Source organism: Astatotilapia calliptera, chromosome 11, assembly GCF_964374335.1.
Source record: "Astatotilapia calliptera chromosome 11, fAstCal68.1, whole genome shotgun sequence".
Taxonomy (NCBI): Eukaryota; Metazoa; Chordata; class Actinopteri; order Cichliformes; family Cichlidae; genus Astatotilapia; species Astatotilapia calliptera.
In genome coordinates, this window is record NC_137432.1 from 15995886 (window position 1) to 16016527 (window position 20642).

Below are 20642 nucleotides of genomic sequence, written 5' to 3' on the forward strand. Positions count from 1 at the left end.
AAATAGAAACTTACAATTGCACAGTAACTGCAGACAGACACACAGCCCCTCCCCTCGCCCACAGTCACTTGTCGAGTGGCTAATATCTTTCCAAGGTCAAACCTGACAAGGAATTCCAATGAGATTAAGTGTCATCAGTGCGGCTTTAGCCCTTTTCTGCTCATCGTTCTTGGAAATGGCATTAGAGCCACAGATGACCAAGGCCTTGGAGCAGTAAAACCTCTTCCCTTCCTGAGTGGTGGGCCTGGTTGATACAGGAGATATTTGACACAAGGCCTCCAATTCAAACATCAAAGTGCAATAATGTTCTCACGTGTATCTTTATCGAGGAAGCTTACACCAATATAAACCAATCTACGAGCACTGCAGTTTTATCACACGTCGACAGTGTTATTATTTCTGCATGCTGCAGAATTTTATTCAACTTTTTCTCATGTTAATTCTTAATTTTGAATTTTCAAAAGATCCATAGGTTACAGACTCTGAGTCTGTGACTCCTTTTTATTTCAGACCTTGTAAGAGCTGCAGTGGCAAGCCAGCGTCAGTGTTTTTGGCATTCATTTAGGTGTTTTGGGGGCTATAAAGCAATAACAGAAATGTTGCTGCACTCTATATGCAGCAAATGTGCTTTCACACTTAATTTGTTCTGATGACTTGCATGCATATCTCCACACTTTTTCATTCACATGAGGAAGTGGCTCAGTCCAGGAGATAATCCCAGCGTGTTTGTTTGTACACACTTCGAGCAAAGCGACAGCTTATGCCAGTGTGTCAAACAGCATTTTCACATCAAATTTGACACATAGTCCTTTGGCGGCAGCAATGAGCATTTTGTCATCTCCTCTCAAGTGCCAACTCGACGTCCAATTGCGGCCCAGCTACTAATTTAATTACAGTAGCAGAAGAAATGGGCTGATTCAATTCATTTCAATTAAACCTGATGGGACCAGTCAAATCAAATTTTACTCATCTCAGGTACAAGCTGCCTGTCACATTTGATCTCAGCTTGGCTCAAATGAAGCACGATGAGCAGGTCCTGATGATAACTGGAAATATATGGTTGGGTTCTATCAAGCAGACTCATGTGCCGCCTGATCTCTGATTGTGCGATCAGTGTGAGAGCACAACACTCAATTTTCAGAGCAGGATCACAGACAGTTACCACTTAGTTAGAGTCCCAGCTACAACAGCCATTACTTATGCATGATGTCCACAATTATGTATCAAATCGTGTGCAAGTATGTGTGCGTTTAGATATCCAACTAAAAGATGTGTAGCACATAGCAAAAACTATGCAGTGTCTGCTAAAGCTGCACATGAAGTGACTTTCTCTGAACCCCCCCTCAACAAAACTTAATTAAAAAAGAACATACAAACAGTTCTGCATGCCGCAATAAACTTTAGAACACAACTTGTGCTCCTATTTTTTTCATTTTAAAATAATTAAATTTTAAATGCAAATTTCGAAGTATTAAGACACACAGTAGTATAAGGATAAAGGCTGGTGGGGGATAACAATGTGTTTACTTTATACATTTACAAGTATATATGCAGAAATTAGCTCTAGGACACAAGATTATTAAAACCTCTATAGTGACCATGCTCCAATAATTACAATCATCATAATGATTCTGTATATGTGTAGTATTATTATACTTCAAATACGCTAAATTCTACTATTAATAATGCATTTGCCAAAACGTAATAATTGTATTTATTAGCTCTAAGACTGGGAAAAAAATCATTGCTAAATTGTAAATTATTCGTGGACTAATTACAAGGAATAAAGTACAAGTTTAGCAACAGACAGAATGTAAGTATAGATTGCTTCAAAAGCGTACGCAGACAATGAAACAACATAAATATTGTTTGGGTTTGCCTTCAGAGACGCTGTAATTGGGCTCATTCAGTGGCAGAAAAAGTTCCATCTCATCTCTGATTGGTGCAGATGAAGCCCTGGGATTATGCCATAGGCTGCTATAGGCTGCTACAGTAGCCTGCGGTGTGTGTAAATGCGTCTTGGCACCAGTTGCGGCGGCGCAAAGACGTCTGATTGGACACCGACGCAACGCACGCATATTTTTTTTTTCATACTGCGCCACTTTAGCGGTCTAATCACATGCTTTACAACCTGAGCCACACATATAAAAATTCAATTTCTTAGATCCTTCTATTTAAAGATATGTAACGGATAACTGTAAAGCTATTATTATACAGTGATGCACAGCGGCCAAAGCGAAGCAGTAAATTCAAACTCTGGGAGTCTTTTTTTTTTTTTTTTTTTTACCTCTCTGGTGTCTTCTTCACGCTCCGGCCTCCCTCCACGATATCCGCAGTGAAAGGCAGACAGGCTCACAGCGGACTGCGGGGTGTAAGAATAGAGGAGAGGAGTTGTTACCGAAGTCTGCCTGTGCACTTTGTGATGCAGCGAGGGCCAGCGTGGAAGCCCAAGCAGCCCTTTTCTCACCTTGCGACACAGATCCAGAGGGGGTGAAACGGGTAAAAACGGTTGTTTGGGTGATTACACGTTTCTGCTCTCCCTCCTCTCCCACCCTCCTCCGCCACCATGCCCCCCTCCTCCTCCTCCTCCTCCTCCTCCTCTTCCACCAGCAGCACCAGCAGCACTCTCACTCCTCTCTCGGAGAATAGAGAGAGTGGCCCCCGTTGTAATAGCCTCGGTGGGGCTCCAGCTCTGCAGCGAAGCAGCCTCTAAGGTTAAAGGATACCTCTGAGGCGCATCCGGCATCCGCAGTGCCATGAAACAAAAAAGTGCTTTTTTTAAAAAAAAACGTATTTATGTATTTATTTGCTCGTCCAACGCAGTAAATTGGAGAACAGTAATATTTGACTTGGTAATTTATTTATTTTTGAAGTCAGATCAAACTATATAAAATCACAGGGGCTCTTAGGGTTACGTAAAGCTTAGTGGAAATCAAACTTTTCAAGCGACGTGAATTCCAAAGCTGTTCGGCAGCCCGGTCTGGACACCCCCTCTCTTTCCCTCTCTCTCTATAAGTGTGTGCCGTGTGTGTATGTGTAGTCTATACCGGATTAAATGGCACCGCGTCTTAAATGGCACCTTGCCTCGTTTCCCCTCTCCTTTCATCATCAGCAAAATAAAGATTAGGCCTACAGAGGAGATTGTAACGGCTCGCCTTTAGACGCGCGGGGGATCTTCATTCCTCCGCCTTTGTGATGATATTGATGATGATGATGGCCAAGTGGACAGTTTGATTTTTGTGTGGCGAGCTAGTTATAAAGAATCAATATTATATCAAGGGGGTAACTTTGGTGATAAAGGACTTCAGCCACTCTGGCTATTCATCATAAGTCTGTAGCAAGCAGATAGGTCAAAAGAAATTATATTGCTCTAAAGAGTGTGTCTCCTTATCTCTCAGTACCAGGGGAGTGGAGGACACGCCGATCGATACAGTAGCTGCCGTATACTCCTTGCAATTATCAATAGCTGATTTTGTCTTCCTGGGGCTGCATCTATTAATACCAGATAATAACAGCCTTTTGGACATAACTTCAAAGGGGATGATGGAAAGAGATGGAGAGGAAGAAGAAAAGGGGGGGGGGGGGGGGGGGCACCGAAAGTTTGCTCACAGGACGACCTTGTTGTCAACAGATTTGTCTCTCATATGAGGTGGACGCGGGGGAATAGACAAGTCAAACAGACAAGAGGGAGGGCGAGGGAGGGGGGAGAGCGGGGAAGCTCTAACTGAGCTCACCCATGAACTGAAAAAAGCTGAAGATCTATCATTACAGTAAAAAGGTTTCTAATTTAGTCAGGAATTGGCAGCATTTGTGCGCCTGAAGTCGGAAACAAGCGCGATTATGATGTGCCCATTTTCCACATCCACTTTTAACGATGCAATATGAAAATGCATTTTCCTTAAGTTAGCAATACGGAAATAAACATGAAACCGTTACTTCTGTTAAATAAATAAAACGCAGTGTTCGCATGGCACTCAAGCACGAGCTTATTTGGTTCCTTTCTCCCCACCGTGCATGCGTACATTTTAGTGCAAAATTATAATTAATTTCTGTATTTATTTTAACTGTGTGTTGAGGGAAAGAGGTTTTAATTATATGCTGTATGATGTGTACTCTGACACACTTTACTTATTCATATTATTATTATTATTATTGTGTTGTTTTGCAATAATTCCCCAATATTAGTGTCGGTACATAAATCAAAAAGCAGCCCACATGTTCAAAAACCGCCACCGTGCGTAAAATGTCCACATTCCAGAATCAAAGTTAGAATAAAGCCGGGGTGTTGTGATTGAAAGCCTACCGTGTAATCAGAAAATCGCCGATGTCACGAAATAAAAATACTCTGCCGCATTAATATGATGACCCAGCCTTCTGGCGGATACGGGCGGTGACGGGTGAGATATTATATGATGGGAGGTCAAATCTGGGTGTTCACACAGAAGTCTGAGGACGATCCATTGAACAGTAACGTGGTGGTACATCCTAGTGGTGGCTGAAAGCAATGGGCTGAACCCCTGCTTGGGGGTTGACTCTCACACACAGCGCAGTCCCCCACACACAGAGCCATGCCCAACAGCGACAGACCGACCGACGCTGCTAGAGGGCTGCCAGAAGATAACTTCAAAGTTGGTTTCGATATGAGCCCGAGAGCCGAGCGAAGGAAAGACATCGAGTAAAGCTTTAGTTTTTTTTCTTTTTGTTTGTTTGTTTTGGTTTGGATTTTTTCGGAAATCAAGTGGTGCTTAGGGCTTTTTTGATCAGCAAATATCCAGAAAAGACGCTTTTGGAGAGCGCACCGAGCCGAGGGCGCATACACGGCGAGAGGAGGTACACGGGAGGAACTTCGTCGCGGTCAGACACGCACCGAAGCGACTTCTCTTTGTCGGACACACGAGTGTTTGATCACACAGACGTTCTTGTTGTTACTGAGAGGAGCACTGTTGCTAATCTTGGCGCCGCTCTCTCGGAAGACGCGCGTCAAAGTTTGGAGAGCGGAGCTGCGCCTTTAGAAAAGCAAAAGCTGGTGGCAGTTTATCGCTCTATTGCAAAGAACTTAACTCGTCCCGTCCACTTCTCCTTGCTGCCGGTGCCCGTGTAGCAACTCAAACAGCGGCTGCTTCACTGGGAAGATGTCCACCGACAGAAATCTGACACATCTCGACTTTAGACGTCGCTTCCTTTGAGTCCGATTCAAGGAGTTGCGTGTTCACCTCGCCACACGCACAGAACAAGAAAAATAAATAAATAAAAGAAGTTAGAGAGAGAGGCGCTGCGAGAACTGAGCCAGTATCTCGGGACAGACTTAACGAGAAAACGTTTTCTGAAGTTTTGCGGTAAACGATGGATCGTTGAGGCCAGGGAGAGACACTTCGTCAAAGAAAAGAAAGAAAAAAGAAGAAAGCGCTGGTGAATCCTTAGCACTTGTGAGTCAGTGCGCTTACTCAAAGGAGTAGGGGGCAAAGGAGCCCGGCGTTCCCCTCGTTGGAGACCCCATGTGAACTGGGTATAACAAGAGATTTTGGTGTGTTGTGTTGTTTTGTGTTGTTGGGGAGGTGGAGGTTGGATAGTAAAGACAAAAGAGACGGATAAAGTCTGAGAGTGAAGCGGCTAATTGCTTAGTCCGTCCCTCATTACCATATCCAATGCGCGTCCATTGGCCTCCAGCCAATCCTCCCCACCTTCACACACTGCCATTAATCGCGAGGCATTAGTCACTATCATAATTATTATACCGACATGCGCAATCCAACGCACAGCAACAGCAGCGGCAGCAGCAACACCGGCTAATTTCAGATTTATATTTTTTCTCTCCTCCTCTCTCTCTCCGCCACCAGACTGTTTGCGAACTTTTTGTGTGTTGATTCGCTCTTCGCTGATGTATCTGCAAAACGCAGACACATCTCGGAGCGCAAACGCAGCAGCATCGCCACCACTAAAGCCAGCAGCATGTCCCGACGCAAGCAAGCCAAACCGCAGCACCTCAAGTCGGACGAGGATCCCGCACTAGCCGGGGTGATTTCCGAGCACGGTGAGTGGATTTGATCAGCTGAAGTTCCTTTAGCCTGATCTGCTTTCAGAGCTTCCCCTCGCAGCTCTGCTCTTCAATTTACGTTTGTTTCTTTACTTTGTTTGACAAACGTTTTAACACATTCATTTGGATTATTATCATCATTATTATTATTATTTTGTTTTTTTTGTAGTGGGGATACTGGATTTATTTCATAGGCATAGGCGGAATCATTTGCAATAAATCAAAAAACGATGCGAATATTAAGTCAAAAGTGTCACCTTAGTCGAAGAAGAAGTCTGACGATTTAGAAGTTTTGTGTCTGTTTTGTCCCCCCTCCCTCCCTCCCCCAAAAAACTGTTAAACCTGCATCATATGATCGTCTTTTGTCAGGCAGGTTAATTTTAATAATAGTTAAGAGTTTACATTTTGGTTACAGCGTCTACATTAGGTGCCGGAGGCCCATTTTAAAGGCCTGTCTAAAAAACAAAAATCTCGGAGCTCTGTACACTGCAAAATAGTGTATTTCAACACTTTTGCAGTTGGTTTCGGACGTGCACGCGCACGCGCCGAAATGCAAGCACAACTGTAACAAACACACGAAAGAAGTTGGAAAATTATTTGGCTTTTTTTTCTCCCAGAGGTTTAGAATTATTTATTCCGCAGATGTGAAAGCAATGGGTCGTAATAGTTGTTTTTTTTTTTTTAAAACACTTCATTTAAAAAGCCGTTTAATTTATACGTTTCTATTTTTTATTTTTTATCTTGTTTTTTTTTTTTTTTGTTTAGTTTTTTTTTTTTTTGCATGTGTGTCTCTTGTCCCTGAGCGCCTGCGGAATCTGTTGCAGGTCGAAGACTTGTTTTGTTATGGAAATGCTTTTTGTTTACCCCCACCTCCCCACCCCACATAAATTTAGCACACTTGATTTGTTCCTTTTTGCGCACAGTATCGACAAGATCGGTTGACAAAGCTCGTCTTCGCCATGTGGGGGGAAAAAGGATTATTTGTCCTTTATACTGCGCTTTTGCGCAGCAACACTATCATTATAGGGCTAAAGTCAGGTCCGAAGGCAGATGAAGTGCTGCAGGAATAATATGACTGGATTTCTATAAAACAAAAAAACGTACAGAGCACAAGTCCCACATTATTTGGCAGATTATTATTGAAATTGTGGCAAATCTAACATTTAAAAAAATAATTTTATGTATTGGAAATATGAGGATAAGACAAAATATGTCAATTTACTGCAGCATATCTTAACAACAATACTGTAATTTACTTGAAAACTTAAAAAAAAATCACAATTTGTCAATTTCATTTCTCTTATTTAAACTTAGAAAGCTGTGTGTGTGCGTGTTTATGTTTGTGTGTGTTTTGGGTATCAGTGAAGCTCAGAGCTCTCAACAAATCACTGCTATTATTTATACCTTTCTATCTTGGCCCATGTTGGTCAACACTCACACCCAGACGCAGACACCCACACATGCACACACACACTTACACGCGAACACGCACACACACATTTTCCAGGGTTTCTTTAGAATAGAAATGTGTGATGTAATCTCTGGGGAGAAGCTCTCTTTGCATGGGGAAATGCTGGTGTGAGGGGTGGGTGGGTGGGGGATCACACTGATGATTCCCGACTCTTTTGTTCAGTTTACTCTTTGGATCTCTCCTTTTTTTTAAATATAATTTCTGACTAATTGACAAACACAGACACTTTTCCTGATTCGGTGTTTCAGATGACCCTGCTCAGATTCTGTACAGAGATAATCATCCATCAGGTTGCACTCCTGTAGGATTGTGGATTGAAAATCAAACTTGTTTTTGCTCCTGTCAAATCTCACGTTTGGATGATTTCGAGTTTAGGTTACAAATATTTGATTTGAAATGTTGATTGCAATTTATAAAACAGAAAACAGTCAGATCCACAGAGAGAGGGAAAAAAGAAGAGAGGGATTTAAAAAGAAAAAATCTCTACACACTTATTCTGAATTTTATTCCACAGATTAACACACACCTCCTGGCATAATTAAAATACACACAGACTCAGACAGCGTTATCGGTAACATACTGTATGCTGTCAGTGCCATTGTGCTCGAGACTGGAAGTGTCCGTGGAATGTTCTTTCCTTGCTGAAGCAACTATACTGGCTCGCTTGTTTTCAGGAAAGACGTAGCAGTGAAACAATCTCAAGCCTTTGGCAGAGCACAGTGAGCCCATACATACTTAAATAAACCTAATAATACCATGCCTCAACCAACACTACCTTACATGATGAGCTACGAATGTCACCCTGTCAGTGTGTCGTTGCAGCATGATCGGATTCTCCGCTCTCTGTTGCTGTGTGGTGCAGCTTGCGACGAACACTATCGATTGTTGGCCTTGACATAACCACCGCGTATTAACGTCGATGGGATTCAAAAGTTCCAGTCGTCAGCCGCTGCTCGACTGAGACTTAAAATCCATTTTTGCTCAGTTTAGTGCTGAAGAGAACGTCAAGAAGAATGTGGTGTTCAAATTGTGCTCAGGGATCTTCACCATTTCTTACAAATAAGAAAACAAGGAAAGAATCAGCCAAATCGAACCCTGTGCCTGCAAAGCTTCAGCTTACACCTTCATTTTCCCTAAATATTCCCAATATTATTTTGTCTCCTTTGTATGTGGCATTTATGACTGCTGTCCCTCTGCAGCTTACTGAGTACTCTTTAATGTGCCGCATCCATGAAAACATGAAAAACTAAAATCAAGTGCCAACAAGCCCTTGTCTGGCATATCATGTCCCCTCAGGCTTTCCGGACACTTTCCTCCTGGGGGCATGGGAGGGTTTTTGTGTGTGTGCGTGAGTGTGTGTTTGTGTGTGTGTGTGTGCTAGGATGGGGAAAGGGAAGAGGAGGGGGTGGTCTGCTTGGAAGTGCTTTTATAAAGCTTGCTGTCTTAACCTTTGTGTAGCCCCGGGCAGCCAGATCCTGCCGCTAGATGTCAAGCTCCTTGTACAATTAGAACATGTGTGCCGTTGACCTTGGCAGCGCAGTTTCCTCGTGTCCTAGAAAGCGTTAGCAGCAGCAGGCTTTTCACCACGCCACCGCTTTCTCGGCATCCAGTGTCGTTCAAGGTGTGAATGTGCAGGGGAGCAATGGTGGCCAAACTCTGCGCTGTCACACGAAGATTTAGAAGAATTTTCAAAGGTAAATTTCCTCAGTTGTCAGTGGACATGCACAGCATCGTTCAAGCAAGAAAGGCAGATTTCTTTTTCTAAAATTATTACTCTGGAAAAACATGAGACACTTGAGGAACAGGTAACAACAAGGCTCAGGTCACAGTCGCAATTGTTTGAAGTCGAAATCTTCTCAGAGTTCATTCTGGGCTGAGCCCTTTTCCTTTCTTTTCGTCATAGCAGCAGAGGCACGGGCGTGTATGGTTATGAATCCAAAAAAATGTAATAAAATCCCTGCTGGTAGTGACAACATGGTTGTTACCACTTCCCCTGCAGCGGGGCTTTGTTTGCCTTTTGTTTTAATCCACTCTCACCATTGGGTGCAGGCCTGTGGACCACCCACATAGTTGTGCCAAAGATGTCTTCAAGAAGGCACTCAAATATGGCTGTGTCTTAATTACCACTCAGCACACGAACAAGTGAGATCCTGATTGAGAGGAAGGACTAGACGGGGAAGGGAAGAACTATTTAATGTTAGACAAGACAGCAGATTTGGAGGATTTAGGTAAAAAGCTAACATGTAGTCAGCAGAAGGGGTAAATTTCTCCTTTAAATGGTTTGGTTTCGATGGTTTGGTTTTGGCTTATTCAGATGATTTTAAACACCAGTTTGTCCAGAAAGTGGGGACGCGGAGGAGCAACGTGTGAGCGAAGATGTGCAGCTCTGCCTTCTGTGTAAAACAGGAAACATATAGCTTTGAGTTCAATTTGATTTAAACAAACCCCAAGCAAAGATTAATAAAAAATCTCCTTTGACGTTAGAGAACGAGAGCGCCTCGTCTCGGACTCTTTTTGTAAATCCGGAGGCAGAGAGGCATCTTGGCGAGTGTCATCTGGACAGAGTGTCGTCATTGAATACTGTATTGCAAATGCTTACACAAACAAATCGTTAATGTTTTGGCTGCTCCACATCTGCAGGCCATGACAAAGGCCTCTCTGTTGGGACAGATATGACTGTACCACTCTGCAGTAGGGCTGACCAGGCCGATGACACACACTCACAGCGCTGTGCTGAGGATGACTGAGCCTCTGCAAGTCCGAGGATGCACTGGGTCATTCGTGGATATGCTTCATGGGTACAGCAGGACAGCATAATTATTTAGATTTCCTTTTTTTATTGAATCTTGATTATTATTATTTTTTAAATCATGCAAACATGCAGTTAATCTTAACTTTGCTAGGACGCTTAACCAGTATGCTAAAGAGTCATTCTTTTAAACAAAAATGAACTAACTACAAATGTTCAGAATTTAAGTGACATTTGTCTTCTTCCGGTGCAGATTATGTCCCAGTTAGAACGAAGCAGAGTGCACGCTGTGTCTCAGTTAAAATGTCTCGTCAAACAACTTAAAATAACTTGAAACGTCTTTATTTTTTATTTATTTATTTATTTTTTTGTACTCACGATTAGAGTTGCGGAAGTGTGTCAAAAAGTGTAATGGAAAAATTTAATCAGGCCACAAATTCCAACATTGTTGGACGCAGCAGGCCTCTTTTTTTTCTTTTTTTCCCCCCTCAACTTCCAGCTTGAGCAGGACCAACAGGGATGCATCTCTCTTTAAGGGTCCTAAGCTATCCTCACATTCTTGAGAAGAATGCATTTTAAGGGGGCAGAAGGAGGGGCCTTTTTTTAGGAAGAGCGCAATCACAGAGGCTGGTCACGATATACTGCTCTCACAGACTGCTGTTGGTGTAAATGACATGTAAGTTCTCGGGGTATGATGAAGACTTTTTAATTGCGCATTTAAATTACAATACCCTGCACTTACTGAGATTGAAATACCTCGACGTAGGGTAAATGCTCCCACTGTCATTGCTGTTTGTTTTCATTATGTGAATCTGGAAATTGTTAAGAATGGGAAAATTTGTAATTGGCCAAGGCTTCGGTGCTTCTCTCAATGCCCGGCTCTGTGACTTTCACAGAATCTGTGGTAAGCATGAATACCTCATCTGATATAATATGTCAGATTAGCAGTTTCAGTTGGCATGCCAGAGATTGCTGAGCAAGATAGCGGACACACAGATTCAATGTCTACAATCCCCCTATTGACTACCTTCAACTTAATATTCGTAAATGAAGACTCTTAAAGCAATGAAAAATGGATGGGATTTTTTTTCCGTCCCCTTCTTTTTCATACTATAGGAAAATCAATATTAGCCCCTTCCCCAACACAAACACATATAAAATCATATAGAAACACACACACGTATGCATGCATCCCTTTCCACTGTGTTGCATTGCAAACCCAAAGCAACCACAAAATGTCGCCTCTTAGCTCCACAGCACAAAAGCACTGTACAGGTTAAAGCAACACAGTTGTTTTAAGATTATGAGCTTTCCTAATGCTCGTTTGTTTGTTTGTTTGTTTGTTTTTTCCTCGGGAAGTATGACAATAATCTGCAATGCACGCAGCTGTAATTTGTGTTTCTATGATTAATGCTGACTAACTGTAGCATTAGTCAAAGTAAACCTGAAAACGGCAATTTCGTGTGTTTTCCTTGTTTTTTAGCGGCGTGCACATTTTTAAAGAGGCAGTGTATTTTATACAACTACACAGCGTTCAGATTTGAATTTTAAAAAAAGCATCGGACATAAGATTTTTTTTATTTTATAATAATAATTAGCGCTCTAAAGTTACTAAAGTTATCAGACAGGAAGGATTTTTTTAAATGGACAAAATGTAATTTATAAGAGTCTTTTCTTTCCTTTTTTGTTTTTGTTTTTTTGAAAATAAGTCAATTTAGGAGCAGAGGCCTGTGTATGTGTAGAGGTGACTGGTACACTCTACTAACGGCAAAAAAGCATGCTTTTGCAGGTCTACGTGTCGTAATTTTTTAGGTGTTTGTCCTCGTACATATGCACATAATCTGTGAATTCTCTTTGTCCGTCTTAGGAAACGTGTCAGTGTGTGTGTGTGTGTGCGCGAGAGCGAGAGGTCAGAGGCATACAAAGACCCCCACTTGTAATTGTATGAATGAATAAAAGAGATTGACAGTAATACCATTCTAATAACTAATCAGCTCAACACAATGCCTACTCATTTGTGTTGACCTTTCAACCCTCAATTATGGAAATGAGTTCTGCTGTCCGCTGCTGGGCTAAGGAGCTTTTTAGCCTGCCGTCACGTGTCGCTGACGTTTCCAGTCACTTGCTCCTTTTCACTTGTCAATTTCTGTTTTGTATTTGAGCTTAAATGACTAATTTGTTTTTCAATGGATTTTTTTTTAATACCGAGGTCTCAACGTACAATGTATGTCTTGGGATAAAACCATAAGAATTTTACATTTTCTTTTCCTTTAATTCCTTAATTGATTTTCTTTTTAACTGGCAGCACCCACGATTTAGTAAAATAATATCTTACTTTGTCAGCTCTAACCCCAATGAGGATGAGAGCACGGAGTCTGTCCAAAACTGTTCTGCTGATAATTAATTAAGTCACAGACACCAGACCACGATGGCGCATGGCCCCTTTGGCCACAAATTACAGGAGGAGTGATGAATTTCTTTCCTAATGAGTCACTGTAATTGGCAAAAATGCTTCATTTCTGCTTTGCTATGGTTTACTCCACTTTAACCTTTGAAGTTAGCACAAGCAATGTATGAATCTCGATTGCTCACTTGAAAAGCATAACGGGTCTTTTAATGATAAGGAAATGTGCACTATATGTTCCAAGGAATTTTCTGATTCTGATTTCTTTTTTTTAAATTTAGTGAACAAGCAGGTTTAGCCCACTGGGTGAGCTGCTTAGAGGAAAAAGGAAAATATACACAAGTGAAAGCAGCTAAATTCAGACATGCAACTTTTATGCTTTGGGATTTTTTTGTCATACACATACAGTAATAATTAACCCGAATTTAACTTTTTTCTTAGTTATTAACTACTTTTAAACAATATAGGATCACTGAAGAACATAACCTTGTTTTATAGCAGCCTTTGCATGAAGTAAATCTTTTTCTATTTCCAGCAATTGCCCATGAAATTGTCTTAACATTTTAAATGTGTATACACAGTGGTTTAATTTGTGGATAAATAGTTTACCAGTTATTCGCTGGTCGTCAAATGTAAACTGAACAGGAGACGACTACGAAATAAAGTACGTGCTAGATGTCTTGTGGTGACTGAGTGTGCTTCCTACTCAGACATTTTTATTTATGCAGACATCCCCGACAGAGAGACCCGCACGCTATAACTAAGGGGGGGGGGGGGGGGGGTTAATAAGAGGAGGCCATTTTTACATGGTTTATATCAGGTGTGAATTTGGTCCACGCTCGGAGCTCACACGGGTCTGTTTGACTCTTGATGGTTGCATGTCAAAGAGGAAGTGGCTTCCTACAACTGTGATTAAACATGTGTAACTAATCAGTGACTTTGCTGCCATGGCACTAGCATGTAATTTGTTGAGTCTTATGTCAGAGAGCATGGCCAGTGGAGAGAGAGGAGTAACACACTGAGTGTTGCCTAACTTAAAGGGAATGTTTTCTATTTGGAACATTTTGAAAAAGAATGAAATTGTGAAAACTTTTAAATTATAGTGATTTAAAGCGCACATTTTAAAAGGTCAAGATTTATGGGTTTTTTCTATTTGTAGATAGTGTACAAAAAAAAGTTGAAAGTCAACAGATATCATTACTTACATATGATAATGCATTTTTGTGACAATGTGGCAAAAGTTCAGTATAGTTATTTGCTTAGATTCAGGGCTCTAGCATTACCTTTGCGATGCTAAATGGAAAGCCAGGCATTTGAAATTCAAGTGGAAATGACTGAGCTTGATAGCAGAGGGGAATCCTAATAGGGCCATCAAAGGTCCTGATTTGTACCCAACAGATGAGGCAGCTGTGAATTGTATGAAATATTGGAAATCAATATGTTCTATGGAATTTCATTAAGTGGCAGTATCCACAACTGATAGGCCCTCATAATTTGATGGATTGCACAAAGAAAATTATTACCTGGCCCTATGGAGAGTGTGTGAATGCACAAATCTGGGTCTTGAGAATTGGTGAACTAGGGCAATTTGTTCAGAGTGAAAAAAAAGAATATTGATTTTGGTTATGTTAAAAGAGAGAAAAAAAATCAAAGGTTAAATCTTTGCAGCACTGCACTGGAAAATATGTGTGGATTCTTTATTGATTATTTATTCATTAATTCTTCTTTCTTCCCTCCCTCCTCCCTTTGGTTTCTTTTTGTCCCTTTTCACTCCTCTGACCCCCCTCCCATTGCTTTTTGTAGCCCGAGGTGATGTGCTGGATGATGCCGACAGCGGGAATGAGAGCCGCAGTGGCAGTGAGGAGACCCATGTATGTGAGAAGTGTTGTGCTGAGTTCTTCAAATGGTCAGACTTCTGTGAACATTTAAAGAGCTGCACTAAGAACCCCCTGGTGCTTATAGTGAATGACAATGAGGACACACCTAACCCCTCACAGGAGTACCCTACAGAGCCCTCCCCTGTACCCAGCTGCCCTAGTGAGCAGGCTGACAGTGAGGACCCCAGGGAGGGGAGCCACAGCCCTGCTGGTGAGGGGGATGACATCCCAGAGACAGCAACCTTAAATGGGGTCAGTGTCCTGGAAAAGGAGGACGAGCAGATGGAGCTGGAGCTTTCTCCCGAAAAAAATGTGGATCCTGAAGAAAGAGATGTGACATCCCCTGAGCCAGATGGCTCCCTACCTCAGCTCAATGATGTCGTTCCCTCTGCTGTTACCAGTTACGCCATGCCAAGCACCAATGTTACCTTAGAGACTCTTCATGGCACCCGTGTTGCAGTTGCCCAGTTTTCACAGAGTGTAAGGGCAGCAGCGGGCAGTGGGGTTTCCACCATGGCTATTCCCATGATCTTGGACCAGCTGATGGCCCTCCAACAGCAGCAAATTCATCAGCTGCAGCTAATAGAACAAATTCGCAGTCAAGTGGCTCTCATGAACAGACAGTCTGCCCCACAGCCTGCTCTTAACCACCATCACAGCAACGCTACTGGAAGCCAGGGGCCCGTCTCCTCCTGTGTCCCTCCTGTTGCAAGTCAGCTTCAGCTACATAATTTTATCACTCCCCCAGTCCATCAGCTGCCTGTTAGACTGCCGGCCACTCTCAATGGTCAAGGACCTTCACCTCTGACCTCAACAATAGAAGGGCCTCTCTCTCAAACACCACAAAGCAGCAGTCAGCAATCTAACTCTTCAGCTCCGATCACATCCTCAACTAACTCAGCTTTTCCTCCACCAAGTGGTACTGGATTGTCATCTCTACTTCCCCCCTGCTCATCCTCTGTCACAAACAACAGCATTAGCACTAGTAGTAGTATAACAGGAGGCAGTGGCATTAGCAGCAGCTCAACTCTTTCCAGGAACTCTAGCACCCCTCCTTCCCTCACTCACAGCACCCTCCTGAGCTCTTCTTCCAGTCTACCGCTGATACCTCACAGCTCTTCGAGCAGTGTTATCTTCCCTAATCCACTGGCCAGTATAGCAGCCACAGCCAATGCACTCGATCCTCTCTCTGCTCTAATGAAGCACCGCAAGGGGAAGCCCCCAAATGTGTCTGTATTTGACACTAAGCCCAGCTCTGAGGACCCCTTCTTCAAGCATAAGTGTCGGTTCTGTGCCAAGGTGTTTGGCAGTGACAGTGCCCTACAGATCCACCTGCGTTCCCACACTGGAGAAAGGCCCTACAAATGCAACATATGTGGCAACCGCTTCTCCACCAAGGGGAATCTGAAAGTCCACTTCCAGAGGCACAAAGAGAAATACCCACATATACAGATGAACCCCTACCCTGTGCCAGAGTACCTGGACAATGTTCCCACAAGCTCAGGCATCCCATATGGCATGTCATTGCCCCCAGAAAAACCTGTTACCACATGGCTAGACAGTAAGCCAGTTCTTCCCACAGTTCCCACCTCTGTCGGACTCCAGCTGCCTCCAACATTACCGAGTATGATGGGAGGATTTGGTGAGTCTCCAAGCCTCACTCCGCTCAACAGGTCTCCTCAGAGGCCATCCCCACCCTCAAGTGACTGTGCATCTTTGTCCCCAAATATCATCACTGACTCATGCATGACCACTACTTCACCATCCCCAAAACCAAGCCTAGGGTGTGAGGCACCTCCTTTACTGAAACCCGAAGGCATTCTTTTGCCCGCAAGCTGCTCTACTAGACCGGGAGAGAACACGACTAGCACAACGACCATAACTCAAGTGCTTCTTTCCACTACTGTCACCTCCACATCATCGTCCAGCAGTGGACAGGTCTCTGAACCCATCTGTAGCCCCAACTCGGCCTCTAATTCTGTCTCCCATCCTGTCCTTCCCATGCTCTCAGACCATTTTAAGGCCAAGTTTCCCTTTGGAGGCCTCTTAGACTCTATGCAAACATCAGAGACATCCAAGTTGCAGCAGCTTGTTGAGAATATTGACAAGAAGATGACTGACCCCAACCAGTGTGTTATCTGTCACCGTGTTCTGAGTTGCCAGAGTGCTCTGAAGATGCACTATCGCATCCACACTGGTGAAAGGCCTTTTAAATGTAAGATATGTGGGCGGGCATTTACAACCAAGGGAAATCTGAAAACACACTTTGGTGTCCACAGGTCCAAACCTCCACTTCGGGTTCAGCACTCTTGTCCTATATGTCAAAAGAAATTCACCAATGCAGTTGTACTACAGCAGCACATCCGTATGCACATGGGCGGGCAAATTCCCAACACACCCATCCCCGAAAGCCTGCAAGAAATGGATACTGACCCCTCCTTTGATGAGAAGAGCTTAGATGCCATGAGCAATTATGATGATGACCTTCTGGATGAAATGGAGCAGGCCATAGATGATGAAGCTGATTTAAAAGAGGGAGATATGGACTCATCCAAACCTTTTTCACCTGGGAGCTCTCCACCAACTTCTGTAATCTCCAGCATTGCTGCAATGGAGAACCAGATGAAGATGATTGACTCTACCGTCAACATGACTCGTACATTTGGTCTGAAGCCTTTGCAGAATGGCAGTAGCTTTGGAGGGGAGACTGACTGCTTTACCACTGATTCTCTGTCTGCAGTTGGGGATGCTGAGGGTCAAAGCTTGGGGAGCCCCGCTTTGTCTGAGTCCTCTGGCTCTATCCAGCATTTGTCCCCAGCCCACAGTCATTCTGAGAGCCAGCGATCCAAATCCCCTGCTGCACTCAACAATAATAACATCAGCAGTGCCATGACAGCAGAGGAGGTCCAAGACAACAATACAGCTGGCCTGGCAACAGTAAAGTCGGAAAAATCCGAGACGCCATCTCCGCTTCCTGCAACTGAAGGCACTGGGGCCCTTGACCTGACTGCCACTCAGCCAGGCAGGCACTTTATCAAAGAGGAGAGCCACTTCAACGTGCTGTTTCTAAACAGAGATCGAGGTGTGTATGTGCAAAAACACAAATCTAAAGTGAATTCATTATCTGGGCACATTTGGGAGTTCATAATAATGAATTAATAACAACATCTCAATAGCATAATAATTTAAAGATGAAAAATTGTTGACAGTAAGAGAATGAAAAAATAGAAAAGAGTTGTTTATGAATAATAAGGACCTTGACCAAATAACTATAAGATTTCAGCAGGGACTTTTTAGATTTTCAAGTCAAATTCTGACCGTTCAAAAGCTTTTGGTGTTTTACTAATAGAATATAAATCGAATTGTTCTGTTTTTTTACTTTTGTTTGTTCAGGGCTGAGCACTCCCAATTTGGCCAGCACTGCATCAAACATGATTAAAATGGAAATGAACGGCCATGGGAAGTCAATGTCTCTGAGCGACAACCCTCACCTGCCCGTGGGCATTCAGGTTCCAGCTGCAGCGCCCCCAACCACCATGAGCCCTAGCATCAACCCCATGTTGGCTCCCCCGCCTCCACGACGCACTCCTAAGCAGCACAACTGCCAGTCGTGTGGGAAAAATTTTTCCTCAGCCAGTGCTCTGCAAATCCATGAGCGTACACACACTGGGGAGAAACCTTTCGCCTGCTCTATTTGTGGAAGGGCTTTCACCACAAAGGGCAATCTCAAGGTATGACCCAGCTTAAAGTACATTGCATCAGTTGAGTTTTACATAGGTTCAAAGCTCTGTAATATTTACAGATTTTGCCAACAAACAGTTTTTTGCTCTTGAAAAGTACTACATTAATACATTTTATTTGCTTAAAATTATGTATCAATTAAAAAAAAGAAAAAAGAAGCACAAAACAGAGAGCCTTCCAAAAATGTGGCCTTATATGTTTTTACATTTAGTTTTCCTTTCCAGCACATCCCACACAATTTCTATTTCAAGTATTTTCCATTTACAATTACAGAGTCATTATTTTTTTCATTTGTTTGTCATTTTGTCGATAATTTTAGGTTCACATGGGAACGCACATGTGGAACAATGCCCCAGCCCGAAGGGGTCGACGACTGTCTGTGGAGAATCCCATGGCCCTGCTGGGTGGGGACGCCATGAAGTTCAGCGAGATGTTTCAGAAAGATCTTGCTGCTCGGGCCATGAACGTTGACCCGGGCTTTTGGAACCAGTACGCAGCCGCCATCACCAATGGCCTGGCCATGAAGAACAATGAAATCTCTGTGATCCAGAATGGAGGCATCCCCCAGCTGCCCGTCAGCCTTGGTGGCGCAGGAATCACTTCATTGGGAGCAATGCCTGGAGGGATGGACCGCGTTCACACAGGCAGCAGCCCTCCCATGACGGGTATGGAAAAGACTGGTCTGGATGTCACAGCTAACCGTCCCTTCTCCAGATTTATGGAGGAGAACAAAGAAATTGGGATCAATTAAAGAGACTTTTCTGTATAATTCCAGGTAGGCAAAGACTACAAGGCTGTTTATGAGGAAAGAAACTGCTGATCCAGTCTGAACTCATGCGTACTATATTATGTACAGATTAAATATTTTTTGTTTGTTTTTGGAAACATAGTATTTAGTATTGATTAGAGGTTTTTGCCTTTCACCCATTCCCTGCTCACTTGATATTTCGCCTATACGAAGAATACTTTGTCTCTTGTTTGAGAATATGTCGTCTTGCAAGATTTGCATGGTACTTATTGGTTTTTATCAGTACGTTTGACTGCTTTTATGAATTCCTTTGAAAACCAGGATCCTGCCTCAGTTATGATTAGCAAGCATCTTATCTGGACAGGACTAAAACACAAAAAGGACAGAGTTTTAGCTCAAAGTCAGTCTGAACAATGTCTGCCAACCTCGTTTATGGTTGCTATTTTAAATATAAAGGGCCATGGATAGACTGAAGAAAAGACTGAAGTATAACGTTCTGTGTTCGCCTGATTTTTTTTTTTCATGATCTAGAAAACTTGAAAAAAATAATGTTTGAACTATTTTAATCTTTACATTTAGTCTCCCAGCATTGTCTTATATTATTGTCGTGTGTCTTTAGTATTTATGATATTGACAAAAAAAAGCGGGTATACAAAAATATATTTAATGGCCCAAGCATTTTATTGATCTTTTTTTCTAAACTGCAGGCTTCACTCATGAAAATCTCTTTCAATGAAGACAATATGTCATTTGAGTTGAACAACAGAGAAAAACAGTAGGTTTTATTTGGATATCGGTTGAGACTATGATTATCTCATTACACAGTGAAGAAGCTAGAGATATCCGAAGCTGCTATGACCACAACCCTGCTTTTAACCTTTGTAAAAAAGAAAAAAAAGTGACCCTTTTGAATAAATATCTATGTATAGAAATAAAGACAAATCTGAAACAGGTATGCATATTTTGTATCACTTAAAAAAATAGACATCATGAGTTGAGAGTATTTGTCATGTTTGTGAATGCACTTTTTAAAAACAAGACGTTTTGTCTGTGAGTTACCGTTAACCTTTTGACTGAGCTATCTATCACGTGCTGTTTTCATTGTTTTCAGCATACCACTCCTACAATTGGCAGAGTCAGTTCTCTGTCATTGCATCTGTGCTACTCGTCAGAGTACAAACTCATCACTCAATCAACCTTCTTAAATAAAATAAAACGAAAACAGGTGTGTGTGTTGCAGTGGTCTCCTTATCTTTAATACGCTTTCTCCTTCTCTTTGTTTTTTTTTTTGTTTTTTAGTCATCCTAATTATTACCATTGAAATTTGGTCTTGCAGTGTGAGCCACCATGTGAGTGTGGAAAACAGCTTTTAAATCCATTGCTATTTAAACATCTGCAAAAACAACAACTTTGCTTTTGAAATTCCACCACACATATAGCAGATATGTTAGTAAGAAATTGCTTATTATCTTATCTGCCAAAACAAACTGGTGCTTTTTGGATGAGCCTAAAATGATTTTCAGCAAAGATATGTTTCCTCTTTTGGGTCATAAAAAATGGGTGGAAACAAGGAATCATTTCCAGATGCTTTATAATGGTCTGGGAAGCGTTTTCTTCA

At 42.4% G+C, this 20642-nt stretch overlaps 1 protein-coding gene and 1 long non-coding RNA gene across 4 annotated transcripts in view; one reads left to right on the forward strand and one right to left on the reverse strand.

Moving 5' to 3' along the window:
- Positions 1 to 2725, reverse strand: part of LOC113031571 (uncharacterized) — a 62235-nt gene extending 59510 nt beyond the window's left edge. The window contains exons 1-2 of one of the 2 annotated variants that reach the window (XR_003273749.2): positions 2468 to 2725; positions 2288 to 2362 (exon numbers count right to left, since the gene is read on the reverse strand). This is a non-coding gene — a long non-coding RNA (uncharacterized LOC113031571). Of the gene's footprint in view, positions 1 to 2287; positions 2423 to 2467 lie in introns of those variants that run through there. The other variant, XR_013912066.1, reaches the window with a different exon arrangement.
- sall3a (spalt-like transcription factor 3a) lies at positions 2365 to 20250 on the forward strand. 2 transcript variants are annotated; one of them, XM_026183755.2, is made up of 5 exons: positions 2365 to 2499; positions 5838 to 6031; positions 14462 to 17617; positions 17929 to 18266; positions 18596 to 20250. In XM_026183755.2, exons 2-5 carry the CDS (start codon positions 5950 to 5952, stop codon positions 19025 to 19027), a joined length of 4008 nt encoding a protein of 1335 aa, XP_026039540.1. In that variant the 5' UTR covers positions 2365 to 2499; positions 5838 to 5949; the 3' UTR covers positions 19028 to 20250. The 2 variants fall into 2 exon arrangements, with proteins under 2 accessions (XP_026039540.1, XP_026039539.1); XM_026183754.2 differs by lacking the exon at positions 2365 to 2499 and adding an exon at positions 3755 to 5506.
- The last annotated feature ends 392 nt before the right edge of the window (positions 20251 to 20642 follow it).